Raw genomic sequence first — 19,821 nt, forward strand, 5'->3', positions numbered from 1 at the left:
GTCGCTTTTGAATTTTAGCGCTTCATTATCTGTTAAATGACTTTCCTGCACAAAAGCAACATCCACTTTTTTATGTTTGAGATATGACAGGACCTTTTTTCTTTTAATAGGACTTCCACATCCGTTAATATTCCATGTTATAAACCTGATGTGACTACCTATGTATGATACAAACTAATCGCACATTATCGTGCACGCACCCAGATATGTTGCGTGGCTGCCCCCTATTGGGGAATGGCATACTAAACCGTGATGCACATTTACTCAAATTTAACAAACTGCAGTTGAACATTTCAAACACCAAAACTATTTTCTGCAAAATTCTGTTGCTTAGCAAAACGTAACAAATAGTAAAAAGCCCTACCCCAAACTTACTATCAGAAAAAATCAGAACAAAAAACAACAAAAAAAGGACGGTCATACTAAACATTGGACCGTCTTCGTTCAAACACCTCGAGATTGTGGTCCGTGGAGTGCCGAATCAGCTATCCAGCCTTTCCTTGACTGTCAAAACTGCTCCGAGACAGCACAGTTATCCTACTCATCATCTGCCCACCTGACCCATATGCTCCACTTTGGCGATCTTGCAAAGAATATTTGGTCCCGTCACTCTTTTGCCCCGCAACGCTCTTTGATGAATTGCTCTGCATCCGTACTCGAGGTGAACACCTTGTTCTTCCCTTGCCATGTGAAACGAAGTGAGGCTGGATATGCCAGCGTATATTTCACGTTGATGCTTCTCAGCATCCTCCGCGAAACGGTGAAATCTCTCCGTTTCCTGGCCAGCTCTCTTGACATGTCGGGGAAAAATGAAATCCTGCATCCCTCCCATTTCGTCGATCCTTTTTCTTTGGGCGCTTGAAGTAATTTCTCCCTGGCTGATGAACGCAGAAACTTAATCAAAATTATTCTTGGTGGTTGATCGGCACTGGGCCTGGGAGCAAGAGCGCGGTGCGCCCTCTCAATCTCGAATTCTCCATCCGGATCAATTCCCAGTCCCTCAGATAAGATTTTACACACGCACTTGATCAATCCACCTGCCTCCAGCCCTTCTTTTAGACCGATCATCCTTACGTTGTTGCGGCGGCTCCTGTTTTCTAAATCCTCAATACAATTCCACATAACTTCCAGTTGTTTATCATGTCGCTCACCGTCACCGACAAGCTTCGAGGTGACATCTTCCATACTGGAGATGCGGCCCTCCGCTTCGTCCAGCCTTTCTTGGATTGCACTCACCAAATTTTTAACGTCAGTGACAACCTCTTTTATTGATGACACATCCGTCGCTACTGACTGCAGGGTAGAGTTCATTTTACTTATTTCGGATAATAAGTTTTCCATCTTTGAACCTTGGTCTGTGGCCTGGGTTGATGGCGACTCGTGTGTCGGCGAGGTCTGTCTGGTCGTCATACGGCTCGTTGTTATCCCCTTAAAATACTTCGATGTTTTATCTTATCCAAGGACACTAGTTAAGAAAAGCTATCGCGCTATATCTGTTGCTAAGAAGGAGAAGAAAGAGACGCATTTGGGTTCACTCGGTCAACCAGTGCAGGAGACAGTTTGGTGCTTATTACCATCTTGTCTCAGAACTTCGGCTTTACAGTGACCGGCACCTAAAGTACTTTCGGATGAGTGCTGAACAGATGGACAATGTTCTTTCTCTGGTTGGAGCAGACATCACAAGGCAAACCACAACTTATCGTGTGTCCATCGAACCCAAGCAGAGACTTGCTGTTACACTGAGGTCAGGACAAATTAAGTATATTAATTACATGTATAAATTAATAAATTGAATGCTATATATTTGTTTAAAATTTGTTTTTTAAAATGATTTGATTAGTCATATTTAAAAATACAAAAGTGACATTTTCAACTATAGGGTACTTGTAAAAAAAAAATTGTGTGTGTAATATATATATCCATATATATATATATATATATATATATATATATATATCCACATATGTATTTCAATATTTTTATTAAGTACAATATCCAAACATTACAACTCAATCATGCATACATGGGATAACTTTGTACATATTATTATGAGAACTTTAACACTTAAAAAAAAAGAGTAGCCTACTTTAAAAAAACATTAAAGTAATAACTTGCCATAATTTAAATGAACAAATATTGCAAACCTATTAATAATTCACATTAAATGTAGTGTACAAGAACTTTAACTAAGGGAACTGATGATAAACATGAGAGGAATCCTGTTCTGATCCATGCTGATGGTAGGATGTTGTTGGGGGAGGTGTCATATGGTGGGGGTGATGGGCCTGGACTTCATGGCAAGAGGTGGTGGGGTGGATCGGCTGAAATCCTGTTGTTTGTGGGGACTGGGTATGTGAGAACACAGGACCGGCTTGTGTGGCTTGAGGTCGTTGATTTTCATCCTCCAAATTCGCAAGATAGTTGAGGATATGGATTTGTGCCCTATTTTGGTTCCTTGGATGAAGCCTGTTTAGTTTAGGGACTAAACTAAGGGCAAAATAGTACATCTCATCCTCCTGTCTTGGTACTTGAGGTGGAGCTGTAGTTGTTGGTTGAGTGATAATATCCAGAAGCTGTTGTTCTGTTGGACTTGGTGATGCAACTCTTCTCCTTTTTTGTCTCTGTCGGCCTTCATTCACTATTGTCTGCACTCTGGGATGGGCAGGGGGGTCAGCGATTTGTGTTGATAATGGAGGAGTAGAGGTGGCTGGGGGTGCTGTGGGGGTTAAACATATTTGATTTTCCAGTGCAGGTGTTGCAGGCCTTTGAATAACTATGAGGGGACTGTATGGTCTGCTGAGCTGGCATATCTCTGGATCCACATCCTCCTCAACCAAACTCATATCCACTGGTTCATCCTCTAGTTGTAAAGTGGTTTTTGAACTGAAATAATAACAGGTGTTGTTAATTTACATTTACAATTGAATATAATTACAACACATTAGTTTTGTATTTTGAAAACATACGGTATAACAATATTCAAAAATTAGTAAGAAAAAATAATTTGGTTACACTTTACAATAAGGTTCAATAGTTAATGTATTAACTAACCATGAGCAATACATTTGTTACTGTATTAGTTCATCTGTGTTGACGTTAGTTAACATAAATACAGCTGTTCATTGTTTGTTCATGTTAGTTCACAGTGCATGAATAATGTTAACACGATTTTAATAAATTATTATTAAATGTTGAAATTAACATGAACAAAGATTAATAAATGCTGTATACGTGCAGTTCATTATTAGTTCATGTTAAGTAATGTAGTTAACTAATAGTAACTAACAAACCTTATTGTAAAGTGTTATCAATTATTTAAACAATTCTTGTTTCCCCTAATTAATTGTTGAGTTATTTTGTCAACATTACAAACATACTAACCTTCTTGTCTGCATATGTGGCAACAGGAAAGACATCACTCGTTCATATTTCCACTCCTTGACAGTGCCACCAGCAGAACCACTAGGCATTTTCTTTTGCTTTTTACATCTTACAAAGGCATCTCTCAGTAGTCTCCATTTCCGCTTACATTCATTAACTGAAAAAAAAGTGAATTTAAAAAAAAAATACATTATTGTTTCTTATGTTCACAGATTCCTTGGCACAGGGGAGAGTTTCAGCAGCCTAGCATTCCAATATAGGCTTGGAATAAGTACCGTGGCTGAATCTGTCCACATGACATGCAGAGCTATTGAGAGGCAAATGATGGCTTCCCAGTTCCCAAAACCATCTGAGGAAATGTGGAGAAATATTGCCACCAACTTTTGGGAGAAATGGAATTTTCCAAATTGCATAGGTGCAATTGATGGAAAACATGTCACCTTAGTGTCACCAGCACATTCTGGGAGCTTGTATTATAATTACAAGGGAACATTCTCTATTGTTCTCTTAGCACTGGCTGATGCTGACTACCGATTCACTTTTCTACAAGTGGGTGACTTTGGTAGAACAAGTGATGGAGGAGTATATAGTGGTTCAGCACTTGGAAGAGCAGTGGAGGCCAAAACATTGTCTGTGCCTGCAGACTGCCCTTTGCCAGGGTCTGGGGCACAAGGTCCGATGCCACACACCATGGTGGGAGATGCTGCATTTCCCCTGAAGACATATCTGATGAGGCCATTTCCTGGAAAACAAATTCCAAAATGGCACAGAATGTTCAATTACAGATTGTCTCGGGCACGGATGGTTATTGAGTGTGCCTTTGGCATTCTATCATCCAGATGGAGAGTGCTCCACACAAAGATGAACGTGAAGCCGTCAAATGCTGATTCTGTGGTCACTGCAGCCTGCATCCTACACAACTACCTCCTGAATCCTTCAGAAAACCAAAGGTGGCTGGAGGAGTCAGAAGAAAGAGGGGAAGTGCTACCACCTGTGCAAAGTATGGGTGGCAACAGGGGATGCAGGGAAGCCTATGACGTACGCGAGAGGCTTTGCACATTTTTCAACTCCCCAGAAGGCAGAGTGTCCTGGCAAGAACAGATGATCTAAGATCTGTATTAACCTTCTCCAAGTACCGAATCTTTACAGAACATTTTGAATTGTAAATAGTTAATAGTTAAAAAAATAATTTGAGAAAGTACAAATACCAATAAATACAACTTAACCACTTCTTGTCTCAATTCTTTTGTAATGTAAGAACATATATGTAAGAACATATTTTATACATATATATACACATATATATATACATATATATACACATATATACACATAAATATATATATATATATATATATATATATATATACATATATACATATTTATTAGGGCTGTCAAAAGATTAATCGTAATTAATCACATCCAAAATAAAAGTTTGTGTTTACATAATATATGTGTGTATACTGTGTAGAATTATTATGTATAAATACACACACATTCATGTATATATTTAAGGAATAATTGAATTTATATACTGTATATACATTTATGTTATACAGTGCTATGCATAAGTTTAGACACCCATGCTAAAGTTGCCTAAAAAGAGGAATAAAAAATCATCTTTTGGAAATTTATCTTAATGCCTTAATTTAAAAAATGAGGAAAAATCCAACCTTTAAGGACACCAATTTTCTTTGTGAATGAATAATGTATCGTTAAAAAATAAATGTTCTTCCTTAAAATACAGGGTGCATAAGTTTGGACACCCCTATGTTAAATTCCCATAGAGGCCGGCAGATTTTTATTTTTAAAGGCCAGTTACTTCATGGATCCAGGATACTCTGCATCCTGATAAAGTTCCCTTGGCCTTTGGAATTAAAATAGCCCCACATCATCACACACCCTTCAACATACCTGGAGATTGGCATGGGGTACTTTCCATAAGATCATCTTTCAATGCAAATCAAACCAGCTGTTAGGCTAACTGAAATAAAACCATGCCAATCTCCAGGTATGGTGAAGGGTGTGTGATGATGTGGGGCTATTTTAATCCCAAAGGCCAAGGGAACTTTATCAGGATGCAGAGTATCCTGGATCCATGAAGTAACTGGCCTTTAAAAATAAAAATCTGCCTGCCTCTATGGGAATTTAACATAGGGGTGTCCAAACTTATGCACCCTGTATTTTAAGGAAGAACATTTATTTTTTAACGATACATTATTCATTCACAAAGAAAATTGGTGTCCTTAAAGGTTGGATTTTTCCTCATTTTTTAAATTAAGGCATTAAGATAAATTTCCAAAAGATGATTTTTTATTCCTCTTTTTAGGCAACTTTAGCATGGGTGTCTAAACTTATGCATAGCACTGTATATAAATATTTTATATATAATTATAACCAATTTTTCTTAAATATATACATGATTGTGTGTGTTTTTATATATATATAAATAATTATACACAGTACACACACATATATTATGTAAATACAAACTTTTAGTTTGGATGCGATTAATCACGATTAATCTTTTGACAGCCCTAATATATATATATATATATATATATATATATATATATATATATATATATATATATATATATATATATATAAGTTATCATTTGTATTAGCCTACATATATTTTAAATTAGAATACAAATGTATAAATACTGATTATAAATGCATATTTTAAGATTGAAAAAAATATAAGAACCGGAAGAGAGGGCTAGCACCCAGAAGACAAAGGTCCTTTTTGGAAATTAACATTTGATATAATTGTTAGTACATGCCACTTATCTACATTAAAACGAGTATTTTTCCTCTGCTATAAATAAGGCTGGCTGTAGCACCAAATAGATAAACAGTTTGATTTACAATTACATAGTCAAAATTAATTATAACTATAACAAACTTATAATTACACCCTGTTTAACTTCTGTATATTCAAAAATAAAACTAGCCTATATAATATGATTTACTTATGAATTCAGATATAGGCTACAACTACATATTCTGCTGTTCATTAACATTTAATAAATTCGCATGACATGAAGGTTGAATGTGACGATAAACAAAATAAATAAAAAGGGCAACACAGTAACGTTACATATTGTTTAAATAGAACAACATGCAGCAATAAAATATATTTATATTCTCGTTTAAACGCAATAATCATATAAATAACTTTTTGTATTCATTAGTCAACTAAAGGCCTATAAACATCGCACTTGAAACAAACATTTTAAAACTTACCATCGACACCAATAGCCGAAGAAATGGCTTCCCATGCCCTTTCTTTGGCATTTAAATCTTTATACAGCATATTCCGTGGATCATACAGAATGGTGTATTTTTCCACCTCCACAATAAGACGATTGTCATCCATGTCACTGTTTTTTGAGTAACTTTTCTCTCCACCAGCCTCTCACGTGATTGTCTGCTATGATGCTAGTGCCCCCCTCCCCTCCCCCATATCATGTATTTCTTGACGGGGAAAAGTCATATCTGATCGCATTTTGCAACTCTTGGGACTATACTGATTTTTTTATTAATTTATTGATCCTGTAATTTAGTAAATGTAGAACACATTAACTGTAATTATGAGTATATGATCAAATTATTACAGTTTCTTGTCAATCTATGTTTATTTCAATGTGAACAATACGCTCCGGTGCGGTGCAGCACAGCAGAAAATAGACTCTGTGCGTAAACGATCGCTGCACTGCTGTATACGCACCGCAACTGGAGCGGATTGCCGGACCGCATCCGTGTGCAGTGTGAAAGCTCTAACCTGTTAACATGGGTACGGAAAAAAATACGCACCGCATACGCACTGCACACGGAGTATGTGTGAAACGGGCGTTAGTTTCTAAATGGTTTGGGTACAAGGTGATCGCGTTGAAAATAAAGGCGTTTGTCTAGCATTAGAAGCTCATTTGAAACATTGCCGCGGCTCATTTCAGAAAATGACAGCTCCGAACCGAAGAGTTTGAGGTAACGTTAGTGCTAACAATAATAAAGAAAGATGATGACCATCATCAGCTTATCTGTTACCACTGAAATGTAGATGTAATGTATTTCCATATTTAAGCACTGTATCACACAAGTTGCAACTTACGTTACATCTGTGTCATTCTGTTTGGTGAAATGGTCCCACACACTACTCTTCTCTGCACGCTTCCTCCTGTCGTCTGCCCTGGCTCTAACCTCGAGTGTGTTAGCCTGTAGCCTTTACTTTCTGCAAACATTGTGAGTGCGCGAACCCAAACGCTGTGACCTCGCGCCGAATGTTTTTATTGGTTTATTAAGTACAAACGGGCGAGTTATGAAAGATTGAGTGAGAGGGATTTGTTCACTTCACACAAAAAGATATTGGAATGAGATGCTAACTGTAGTAGCGTTTAGTCCACTGTCTATAATAGACTAATTTAGAGATCACCTTTTTTTTTTTTTACCGACTGCCGAAAACTTTGATCGGTTAACGTTGATACGGTCAACCATCGGTCAAACGGTCATCGGTTAACATCCCTATGTTTAAGCAATCGAGAAAAACTGTAATAGTAACGTTAGGGCATTAATGCATACATGTACTTGTTTAGGCATTAATGCATAACTGTATTTGTTTAGGCATTAATGCATAACTGTATTTGTTTAGGCTTCAATGCATACATGTATTTGCTTATGCTTTAATGCATAACTGTATTTGTTTAGGCTTTAAAGGTTGTGTAGGTAAGAATTGTCTAAAGAACTTTTTTCAAATTGGCTTAAACTGTCTTTATATACCAATACATAATTAAAATGGAAGTACTTTGAAAAAGAGTATAAAAATTGAGTGACTATAGTGTATTTAATCTTCAAAAACACTGCTCATTAACTCCATTCGGGAGAAAACAAGTGATTGGCTTGCGCGACTGTCACTCTCCGTCGCCATGTCTACCGCCGCTATTATTGGCTCTGCCCGCGTGCGCGCACCCGTTTTTAGGTGGGAGTGAATGGAATTAATGAGCTGTGTTTATTGAAGATTAAATACACTAGAGTCACTCAGTTTTTTATACTCTCTATTTCAGAGTACTTGCATTTTAATTATGTATTGGTATATAAAGACAGTTTAAACAAATTTGAATAAAAGTTTTTTTAGACAATTCTGACCTACCCTACCTTTAATGCATAAATGTACTTGTTTAGGCATTAATGCATACATGTATTTGCTTATGCTTTAATGCATAACTGTGTTTGCTTAGGCTTTAATGCATATATGTACTTGTTTATGCAGTAATACATAAGTGTATTTTTAAATGATTTAGTGCATATATTAACCAGTTTAGGCATAAATGTATTTGATTATGCCTTAATGCATGTAAGTAAACCATGAGTATGAATAACAATTGTTTTTTTTGTTCAATCAGGCGTGCAGACAGGGCACCCAATCCCTACTCCAGAGTGTGCAGCTGCCATTTTAAAGATGGACTTGAAAGGGGTCCAACATGGTTCCTAGGGCGTAGTCACAATGAACCTGTCGAGGACAGCCCGAGTCAGCCCACACAGGAGAGCCTGCCCATGACGTCCAGTCCCATTCGACATATGCATTAATGTTCCAGGTACTCTGCATCAATCCTAGATGAAAAGGTCCTACGGATGGAAACTGGCTTCCCTGACAGAACCATTTTTAACATCTTTGTTGGCTATGTGTTGTGATTCAAGGAGTCTATCGTGTACTATGCTGGGTGGAAGGTAGAATGTCTGTCAATTGATGACCAGATCCTGATGACTCTGATGAAGCTTCGTCATAATTACACTAACCTGCACCTTGGTCAGCTTTTTAAATGTGGCTCGTCCTGCGTGGCTAATGTTGTACAGACTTTTATCTATGTTCTACATGAACTTTGGTTCAAAGACATCATGGCCGCTGTGCCAAGTCGGGAGAAAAACCAGTCGAGCCTACCATTGTCTTTCCAGATGTTCCGTAACTGCAGGATGGTGATAGACTGCACTGATGTTGAAATTGCTACTCCTGCCTCCATGCACCTTCAAAAACACACCTACTCCTCATACACCAAACGCTGTCATTACATATTGCAGCAGATTGTATCCTGGGTCAGTCTCTGACAAGGCCATTGTGGCTAAGTGTGGCATCCTCAAAGTCTTCAAGTCGGGTGATGTCGTCCTTGCTGACAAAGGCTTTCTGATTCGAGATCTTTTGCCAGAAGGAGTCAGCTTGAACATTCCACCATACTTGCACCATGGCAAGTTAACCAAGAGTGAAGTAAAACTCACAAAAGACAAGACTCACGGACAAGAATTCATGTCGAGAGGGCAAATGCTCGTTTGAAAGAAGATAAAATCCTGCACTTTGTTCCTCACTCCTTACGAAGCCATGCTGACGTGGTGGTACAGCTCTGCTGTGCTTTGGTGAATCTCCAAAATCCCCTGATAAAGGAAGTTGCAGTGAATTTGGATGAGTGACTTTTTCCCTTTGGTGCTGGGCCCACCTACTCTCCACCTACTGCTGTCCCATGGCTCCTGTTCGCCATTTCCTCCTGTCCACCTCCATATCCAAAATGGGCACAGTGAGTATAATCACATAAGTATTGTTACAGTAAATGTCTTTATGAATAATCTTTTCACATATAAAATGCATCTGATGTCATTTCTTATATGCCTTTAAATGTATCTTACATACTTGTCCTGTCTGAATGTCTTTCAGAAATTGTGTGACCTCATCATGCTGCAGGCTGCTCCATCTCCTCCTGCTCACACACACAAACACACACACACACACACACACACGCACGGAGAAATGGACCCTGGGGAGCAGCTACTCTCTCACACACACACACACACACACACACACACACACACACACACACATACTTGTTTTTGTCCCATTAGGGCAGTAGCACCTCAATGCAGTACATAAGATCCGATGGGCGGAGTTGGATCCAGATCCGATGGGCGGAGTTGGATCCAGATCCGAGGGGCGGAGTTGGATTTCCTCCCACTGCATTCTGATTGGTCGAATCAGGTTCGCGTTTAAAGTCTGTGTAGAGAGAATGGTGTCGTCTTAGCTGCCCCTAATTTAATAACTAATGATCGTTGCGACGGAAGCGAATCAATCAAAACTAACTTTAGCTGGAAAATAATTTTATTAAAGAACCGCTATTAAGCCAAAACCATCTCCATTTCCTTAAATTATAAGTTTATCTCTGTAAAGCTGCTTTGAAACAAATCTACACTGTTAAAAGTGCTATATAAATGAAGATGATTTGACTTTTGACTGAAAAACGAACTTGCTAAAAATAAATCTTATTTAATAAAGTTTAAAAAGTTACAAACATAGTAGTTTGTTCATTGTGTGAATGTGATTTTTTTTTTTCATTTGGAAAAAGCGTTTAATTATAATCCAAAACAAAAAGATTGATTAAAAATTCTTACATTTCATCTTCCCTGAAAAGCATGTGATTGCCTTGTTACATGCAAGAATTAATATCTCTTTAAAAGAAATGTATTCTTTGATTGGCTTATCTTTTACCCCTCTCAGTAGTCCACATGCACTTTGATTTCAAATATTTAAGTATATTATTAATAAGTAGGTGCATCTACTTTTGAGTAATATTAAATCATGTTTAAATTCAAGTAGAAAATATGTGTGCTTTTCCACTACTGATTATGCAACTGTAAGTGACTAAATTATAGCAGCACTAATTTTAAACTTATAAATGACTTCACAAGGGAATCTGACTTAATTTACATAACATAAGAGCATCTCACTTACATAAATGCATCAAAAATTCATTACCAGCACAATAAAACACGTTTATTAACACACTAGGTAAAACAGACATTTTGAAAACAGTAGGGAAACTTTGAAGGCAAAACATAAGGAAAACCACATTGGGAGCACACACAGAAATGACACAAACATTACAGGGAAACCACCGGACATTCACAATTAACAATTCAGCCTTCCAGGTCAGCACAGATCTGGCAGAACTCGCTGCAGAAGTCTGGGTGGGTGTCTTCGCATATTATTCTAAAAAGTTCCCCCTTTCTTCCTCGACCTCCATATCCTGTGGGTTAGCAAAGAAAGCAAATATTTCAATGTTCATTATTTTTTTAATGTTTTAATTCATCATTGAAAGTAAAAAGCTCCATGGCAACAACTAACAATGCATACCTGGAGTGCAGTGTTTGTATACTTCTCTACATTGCCTGCACGTTTCAAGTTTGTACATTTTGTAGTACTCCGCCTTGTAGTACGGTGAGAAAACAGTCCAATTTGTGACACCTGTAAACATAAAAACATTTTTTAAATCACACATTCAAAAATGCACAAGGCTGGAATTCATTAACCAGCCAATCAAGGAAAAATTCACCGGAATTTTTATAAAATTATGTAACTTTTGAAAAAGTTATGCAAAAACAATTGATTGTTTAATTAACAAGCAATTAACACTTACTGTCAAGCCAAAGAAAATGGGCCCGTCTTCTGAAGCCTTCCCGTGTCACAAGGTCTCTGAAGCGAGTGCACACAAGGGCCAGCTTCAAAATTGCTTCGTCACCCTCCTGGAGAACCACATCAATAAAAATGTCCTCCAGAACAGATGCTGGCAACTGTGAGCAAATAAATAAAAAAGAGAAACAAAAGAAAAGATAATGGCCCAAAAGCCCAGTTCTTCAATTTATCTATGTCTTTGTTTTTGGTATGTAGTGGGTAAAAAGTAAGGGATGACGGCCCAACTGTTTTTATTGTGAAGTAAAATCTAACAGGGTGATTGTGAAGTCAAGGTTGTATAAAATCAACATATTTGCAAGGAATACAAACACTAGTATTCTGTGAGGCAATATTTCTACAATGTACAAATTGCTAGTGACTTGTCAGACATTATACCATAAGAATCCAGTGGTCCTTGGGACTACCATGCATGTAATCCACTTGAAACTTCTTGAGGCTTGAGGCTTCCCTATAACACGGTAAATGGTTTAAAAAATAAAACAAAGAAAGTGAAAACTTTGGAAAGACAACATTGTTTTGCAAATCTGATTCTCACCTTTCATGGCTCATGCACTTCAATGCAAGGTTCAGCCAACACTCTCGGATTAAAGGCATGTCAGTCTAAGGAAACAAGAACCAAAAAAACATCAAAAACTGAGACAAAATGAAACAGTCATCAAATAATTTCTGTAATAAATTAAAGGCTCTCACCTGGGTAAAATCAAATGGCCACTCGAAAGTAATGTATAGTGCATACTATAACACATAAGATATTCATTTTAAAATTATACATTTCCTAGCACTTACAAATTCTTTCTATACCCATTGCCTTTGAAAAGCCACTAATGCAATCCCCAAAGTCAGGTAAGGTTAACTTGGAGCTTAATTTGTAACATACCATTAGCATGAACACTCCACAGTCCAAGTGGTCTCTCTGTGATGGAATATCCTGACAAAAATCCCAAACATACTATATACATTTTGTATTGATGACAGTTGTCAGAAAACAGTGTTAAATGCTGAGTGCAATGTACCTTGTTTTTAACGAGTTGCCAGTGTCCAGCTACCAATTGTGTTGCGATCATGCTTCAAAAGAGAACAGATACAGAGTTAAAACTTCTTACATGTTGAAAACAGTTTTAAACTTAGGATCCACCTCTATAGGTCCAATTTTGAAAACCCCGCTATTTGGGTTGCAGTAGCAAGTTTGACATGTACTTTGTTCTCTACTGTTACAGTTCTTTCAATGACATTCTTTCAGTGGTTGACTAGGCCTAACCCAACATTGTGCTGAATTGGCAACCTTTTAACTGAATTTCAAAAGATTTTGGCATTGAAGAAATTTACAAGAATGGTTGTAGAAGAATAGTTACATTTCTCAATAAACCACTCTGGCTCAGACTTTATGATAGAGATAGAGTTGGATCTTTTAACCTGTTAACCTTCACCAGAGCGAGGACGCTCTGAAGCGTTTTTTTTTTTAAATAGTTCAAAGTTACTATCAGATTTAATGTTATTACCTTGACAAACTATACATCATTAAAAATATATAAGTCTCACGTTTCAGTATTTGACCACTATTGTATTCTGAGAAACTTATAGTGACAGTTATGTCTTAATTTGTGTCAGGATTTATGTAATGAAAAAATGAGTCGATACCTTTAATATGAATTATGAGCGTCAGCTGCTCCATTCAGAAAAAAACTCCGGTGCTGTTGTCTTGAGAACGCGTGACAAAACAACGTTCCTCAGGGCTTTTGGCTCAAAAATGTGCAGATTTGGAGAAATATTGATATATTATCATAGGTTTACATCATATTTCTATAGACAGGAATAATATTTATTGAATTTATATCCAAATGCGTCGATGTATACATAAAGAGCGCTGGATACTCTGATGTACTGTGTTTTCAATCCATACAGCAGAATGAGGGCGCTCTATGCACAGTTTTTTCCAAATATGAAAGCTCACGAAGAAGAAATAACCTGTGACCTTCCAGGACGTCACTGACATAAACACATAGACAGTATAGCATAAACACAGCTAACGTTAGCTTTCAGAGATCGCTATAACATGCAGATAAAGATGTTTTGAAGACAATAAACATGATTGCAATGATATTTGATTTACCTGTGTTCTTCGAGCCATGTCAGGTATTTTTATAATAATAGATTATATGTATAATCTAATGCTAATCGGTATAGACTTTACAATAGTGCAGAATAATATCAAATCATATATTTTCTGTCTGATTTTCTTTTCTGAAGCCAAATAAGCTCATAGAAGATTATTTAAAACACTCGACTTGCACTATAAAGTAAGTTTGGAGCTCAAACAGGGTTTTAATCTCATAAATTGTCGTGTATTGATGGTGTGCTAAGCTAACATGCTAGCTAGCTCTCTAGTTGCACCTGCCATCTAGCTGTTATTTTTTATGATTTTTTTTCTAAATCGGAATGCTTACTGAAATATTTCTTTATTTAAGAAAGGCATTTGATACAGTTTCAAATGTGAAGTGAAGATTATGAAAGAAATTAGGGGGTGAAACACCGTGATTAGCCAGTCGTTAGCGATTATAATGGAGACAAAGGAAAATAATATTTATGGCCATAAGCCGGCTGGAAAGCTGTAAATGTGTGCAGGAGAGAGTGACACTGAATGGGGCTCGTTTGCACCACAAAACAATAGAGACAATAGACTGAATAGATGCTAATAGATGACAATAAACACAAGTTTGCATTTTAGAGTCAATTCAAAATAAAGTCATTGGAGATGATCTTGAAAAACATTTAACAAAATACAGAGTTTTAGACTTATCACCTTCAAATTTTAAATATAACATGGTCAGACATGTGTCTTTAGCTGGAGTGCATTTCTAGAGTGCTGACGGGCCAACTTCAATTTAATTTTCATGAAGATGTTTCATAAAAATAAATTTCTAATAACTTACACAACTTTGAAGCTATTCATATTTTTTTTTTCATTATGACAATAATTCATTCTACATTTCCAATAAAGTGGCAGGTGTCAGCTTTCAAATGAGACCATACTTGAGCTTTTAGGACAAAGGGTCAATTAATTGAATCTTTTTTAGGTTGGGTATGCTATTTCTGGGGATTTTTCAAAAGTGGCGCTGAAGGCTAACAGGTTAAGCAAGGACCATCTCAACAACAAACATGCAAACATTAAAAAGTACACAAACAACAGTCAACTTTGCACTGAACAGGGGACAAAGAACAGTCCCAAACCTCGCACTGAACAGGGGACAAAGAACAGTCCCAAACCTCGCACTGAACAGGGGACAAAGAACAGTCCCAAACCTCGCACTGAACAGGGGACAAAGAACAGTCCCTAGATATTAGTAGAAAACCTGAACATGGACACGTAATACGCCTGCCCAAAACCACAAGGGTCGGATGAATCAAGAATGTACATCCTTTTAAGTTTGGGCTTCATGACCTGTGAATATATGTAAATCAATCAAAACAATGTTGACGGTCTTGTATATCTCACGTTGGAATGTACAAACCTACTTCTTACTCACTCCTCATTAGTAAAACTGCAACACGTCTGTCTTCAACACCTATTTAAAATGCTAAAAGATGACACAATTGACAGCCAAAACTTACACACAAGTGCCAGTGTCCAGGTGTCCATATTGGAAAGAGGATGCAGTCTTTAAATGCTGCATTTGCCTGTTGGTGAGCAAATTACACAGATCAAAGTTGATAGTGCAACAACAGTGTAGAGTACAAACACATCTCTTTAATCAAATTGTAATTATATGAAGTAATAACCACTAACTGGTAATATCTCAAAAGGGTCTACACAGTGAGGTGGACTCCAACATGCCAATACATAGGAATCCACAGCAAGGACATCTAATCCCTAATGGCAGATGAAAGTGATTAAGTATAGCTATATCAAAACCATAACTTTCAGAACAACCTTTGCATACACATTATTAAAAGGATACTCCACTTTAAAATGAAAATTCTGTCATCATATACTCACCCTCATGTTTCAATCCTTTATGAATTTCTTTCTTCTGCTGAACAGAAAGGAAGATATTTAGAAGAATGTCAGTAACCAGACAGTTTCTGGTCTCATTGTCTTCCATAGTATATTTTTTTCCTACTATGGAAGTCAATGGGAACCAAAAACTGTCTGGTTACTGACATTCTTCTAAATATCGTCCTTTGTGTTCAGCAGAAGAAAGAAATTCATAAAGGATTGAAACATGAGGGTGAGTATATGATGACAGAATTTTCATTTTAAAGTGGAGTATCACTTTAAATGTAAACGAAATCATAACATATCTTCTGTCCAGCAAGGTAGCATATCAATGAAAGGCAGCAGTTTACAACCTAGCAAAAGAATAACGTTAGCACAGGCAAACCGCAAACCGTAATGGAACCGTATAAATGTTACTTACTGTTGCCTCCAGTTCACAATTGGTTCCCAGACCAACACAATCTGCTCTTCTTAAGACTGTTGTGCCGACAGAACAGACTACTTCATCCTGTGGCTTTGTGCAATCTAACACACAGTCATGCTGGAAAATGAAAAATACATATCAGCACTCTCCACAATTTCCCCGACCCCACAATTAAGTTATTTTGTGGGTCGGGGGAGACTGTCAAAAGGAAATTTAACAAAGTTTTCGGGCCTTCCCAGCGCCGGAAGTCTTTTAATTCCCTTTCCGCATGCATCAGCCTAGCCACGGATCCAGGTGTCCCATCTGAGGCTGGAGCTGCAAGTGTCCCATCTGAGGCTGTGGCTGCAAGTGTCCCATCTGAGGCTGTGGCTGCAGGTGTCCAATATGAGGATGTGGCTGCAGGTGTCCCATCTGAGGCTGTGGCTGCAGGTGTCCAATATGAGGATGTGGCTGCAGGTGTCCCATCTGTGGCTGCAGGTGTCTCATCTGAGGATGTGGCTGCAGGTGTCTCATCTGAGGCTGTGGCTGCAGGTGTCTCATCTGAGGCTGTGGCTGCAGGTGTCTCATCTGAGGCTGTGGCTGCAGGTGTCCCATCTGAGGATGTGGCTACAGGTGTCTCATCTGAGGCTGTGGCTGCAGGTGTCTCATCTGAGGATGTGGCTACAGGTGTCTCATCTGAGGATGTGGCTACAGGTGTCTCATCTGAGGATGTGGCTGCAGGTGTCCCATCTGAGGATGTGGCTGCAGGTGTCCCATCTGAGGATGTGGCTGCAGGTGTCCCATCTGAGGCTGTGGCTGCAGGTGTCTCATCTGAGGCTGTGGCTGCAGGTGTCTCATCTGAGGATGTGGCTACAGGTGTCTCATCTGAGGATGTGGCTGTAGGTGTCTCATCTGAGGCTGTGGCTGCAGGTGTCTCATCTGAGGATGTGGCTACAGGTGTCTCATCTGAGGCTGTGGCTGCAGGTGTCTCATCTGAGGATGTGGCTACAGGTGTCTCATCTGAGGATGTGGCTACAGGTGTCTCATCTGAGGATGTGGCTACAGGTGTCTCATCTGAGGCTGTGGCTGCAGGTGTCTCATATGAGGCTGTGGCTGCAGGTGTCCCATCTGAGGCTGTGGCTGCAGGTGTCTCATCTGAGGATGTGGCTACAGGTGTCTCATCTGTGGATGTGGCTGCAGGTGTCTCATCTGAGGCTGTGGCTACAGGTGTCTCATCTGAGGATGTGGCTACAGGTGTCTCATCTGAGGCTGTGGCTGCAGGTGTCTCATCTGAGGCTGTGGCTACTGGGGTAGCACCAATAAAAAGAAAATTGTAATATAACATTCAGAAAAGTCATGACAGGAATAAAAATGTATAAACAAAATGAACTGAGTTACCCATTATTATTTGTCCATGTACATCTAAATGCAACTGGGCATTTTGTGGTACAATCTTTCTGATGCCATCTTCTATCCTCTTATTTTGTTTTGTGTTGTAATGCTGTAGTATATTTCGCATCATGAAAATGTGTCCAGATGGAGTGAGTGTGTTGAGGAAGTAATTGTTTTTTCTCATGTCAGAAAAAAGCTGTTCAGCACATTGACTGTTCACCCAGCCTGCCAATTCTGGGACTATCTGAATTTTACGCAATGCATCTCGAGCATCTTTTGTGTTATTTTCATGAAACAGATCGTAAAGTGCATAATGTTCAGCTGAACCTGTAACAGGATGACAATCTGGATCCACGTTGTCCTTCTTTTCCTTCAACCAAAGGAGGTTTACTTTCAGTTGACCCTCAACGGCTAGTTTGATATTTTCTGGAGTAGGCTCTTTTAGTCGTCCCTCATAAGGTCTGAAAGGGATACATTCTGGCTCCCTAAGGTTAGTGTGTGTGGCTAAGCCCCTTGCAAAGTCATAGATATTGATATTTGGGAAATGTTTAAAAGACAAAAGACAATCTGCGTAGTCCCGCGGAGACTCTCCCCGAAGAAGGAACTTCAGGGAATACACAACTCCACAGGGGCATGTGATGACTGCCCAACCCCCTAAAAAGAAAATAAATATGTTTTGGTCACACTAATACATATATAATTCTAAGCGGTCTTAAACAAAAACTATATTGAAAGCAATACCCTGTGTTGAACACAACACTATTCACATTACATGGACTAAAATATTTCTCAAAAGTAATCCTACCTGAAGCCCCCCAAACCTTCTGGAAAACCTTGTCATAAGATGACCTGTTTCTCATCTCCTGTCTAAGTCTTAGAACAAGATCAATTTTGGAACCTGATGGGTCCAGACCACATTGCTTGCAAAGGCGCCGCACAACATCCACCTGCACATACAAGGTTGCAATAACAAGTATCCAATATATTGATTTGTTTATGTAGAAAACAAAACAACAAAATTACCTTAAGATTGGTAAGCACTTCTTCTAGCCTCTCCTCTGTAACTTGAAGTTCGGCATCTTCAGTAGCTGGTCTTGGGGCGTGCATCTTGGCATACTCAGTATTTAAAACTGTATCTTCTCTTCTGGTGTTGGGACCAATCCAAGGAGCCCAGTAGTGGTATGATGGTGACACCAAAAAAGGATTTTGACGGGCACCTGAAAAAATTTACTTTTTCAATAAGTAAAAACAGTGAAAACTAAAAAATATATACACATTTGGTTAGTAGTTTCCCTTGCTCAATTTAGTCTAATGCAATTATTTTAAAACAATTGTAGCTATCCATTATGCAACTTGTTAAACTTGTATGTCTAACTCTAACAAAAACAAAATAACTCCTTACTGCCCAATAGGCCCCGGCAAACTACTTCAGCAGTCACGGATCTCCAAAAGTCTTTCAAATTGATCTGACCGTCATACTCAGGTGGTGGAGCAGGAATCTCACTCACTGTAATAAAAAGTCTCAATGAAACAAAGAACATGTTTATAAGAATGTTTATAGAATATTTTTAAGATTATTAAGTAGCTCTTATGTTGATATGACCTACCAGGCATATTAAATGCCGCCTTTTTGTGAAGATCCATCACAACAACCGCTGGATGGTAGCCACACTTAACACAGGAGTATGCGTAGTCATGGTCTGTTAGTGCTTCGAAATGCATGTACGCATGAAGGATTTTGTCTTTTCGTGGAAATTTCTGTTGTGTTGTGGTCTCCAAAACCTCAACAGCTCTGCTAATGGCATGATGAGTCTGTTTTTACAAGATTAGTTATTAGCATATAGATAATTTAAAAGAACACCATATAATTAAAACCTTTAATAACCGCAAACCTGGAGTGAATGGCGCAGGACAACACACATGTGTAATGACATCAGCAAATGGTCATCAAAATTGTGAAGACCATCAGTCCACTCTTGATAGCGGTATTTTAGACCACAGATGCTGCACATGCGGTAGTAGGTAGAAAAGCCTGTAAAAATATATATATTTAAATCACAAAAAAAGTATTCATTCAGACAGCTTAACATAGTGATGTTACACTAATTAGCTAGATTTTACTCATACTTACCCTCAACAATG

The 19,821-nt window shown here is 38.2% G+C and overlaps 2 protein-coding genes across 2 annotated transcripts in view; one reads left to right on the top strand and one right to left on the bottom strand.

Annotated features, from left to right (window-relative positions):
• Positions 1-1,482: 1,482 nt before the first annotated feature.
• On the top strand, positions 1,483-4,554 carry LOC307003685 (uncharacterized protein). The gene is made up of 2 exons (XM_079622403.1): positions 1,483-1,744; positions 3,594-4,554. Exons 1-2 carry the CDS (start codon positions 1,629-1,631, stop codon positions 4,489-4,491), a joined length of 1,014 nt encoding a protein of 337 aa, XP_079478529.1. The 5' UTR covers positions 1,483-1,628; the 3' UTR covers positions 4,492-4,554.
• A 6,443-nt stretch (positions 4,555-10,997) lies between these two features.
• Positions 10,998-19,821, bottom strand: part of LOC307003681 (uncharacterized protein) — a 13,060-nt gene continuing 4,236 nt past the window's right edge. The window contains exons 3-25 of the mRNA XM_079622397.1: positions 19,811-19,821; positions 19,572-19,711; positions 19,287-19,491; positions 19,082-19,186; positions 18,703-18,896; positions 18,485-18,626; positions 17,686-18,333; positions 17,488-17,511; positions 17,029-17,082; positions 16,526-16,602; positions 16,306-16,425; positions 16,190-16,237; positions 15,675-15,758; positions 15,500-15,565; positions 15,241-15,329; positions 12,904-12,955; positions 12,768-12,818; positions 12,581-12,625; positions 12,426-12,490; positions 12,266-12,338; positions 11,835-11,988; positions 11,552-11,662; positions 10,998-11,444 (exon numbers count right to left, since the gene is read on the bottom strand). The exon at positions 19,811-19,821 is cut by the window's right edge and continues 1,276 nt beyond it. Of these exons, the coding sequence (XP_079478523.1) occupies positions 11,335-11,444; positions 11,552-11,662; positions 11,835-11,988; positions 12,266-12,338; positions 12,426-12,490; positions 12,581-12,625; positions 12,768-12,818; positions 12,904-12,955; positions 15,241-15,329; positions 15,500-15,565; positions 15,675-15,758; positions 16,190-16,237; positions 16,306-16,425; positions 16,526-16,602; positions 17,029-17,082; positions 17,488-17,511; positions 17,686-18,333; positions 18,485-18,626; positions 18,703-18,896; positions 19,082-19,186; positions 19,287-19,491; positions 19,572-19,711; positions 19,811-19,821 (2,668 nt within the window). The 3' untranslated portion in view covers positions 10,998-11,334. The remainder of the gene's footprint in view (positions 11,445-11,551; positions 11,663-11,834; positions 11,989-12,265; positions 12,339-12,425; positions 12,491-12,580; positions 12,626-12,767; positions 12,819-12,903; positions 12,956-15,240; positions 15,330-15,499; positions 15,566-15,674; positions 15,759-16,189; positions 16,238-16,305; positions 16,426-16,525; positions 16,603-17,028; positions 17,083-17,487; positions 17,512-17,685; positions 18,334-18,484; positions 18,627-18,702; positions 18,897-19,081; positions 19,187-19,286; positions 19,492-19,571; positions 19,712-19,810) is intronic.

This window comes from Phoxinus phoxinus (genome assembly GCF_949152265.1).
Source record: "Phoxinus phoxinus genome assembly, chromosome: 9".
NCBI lineage: Eukaryota > Metazoa > Chordata > Actinopteri > Cypriniformes > Leuciscidae > Phoxinus > Phoxinus phoxinus.

Bases quoted from the DNA above. Each gene is read 5' to 3' on its own strand.
- LOC307003685 (XM_079622403.1), top strand. From the start codon at position 1,629: ATGAGTGCTGAACAGATGGACAATGTTCTTTCTCTGGTTGGAGCAGAC. The intron at 1,745-3,593 runs GTCAGGACAAAT...TTATGTTCACAG, and splicing joins AGACTTGCTGTTACACTGAG to ATTCCTTGGCACAGGGGAGA.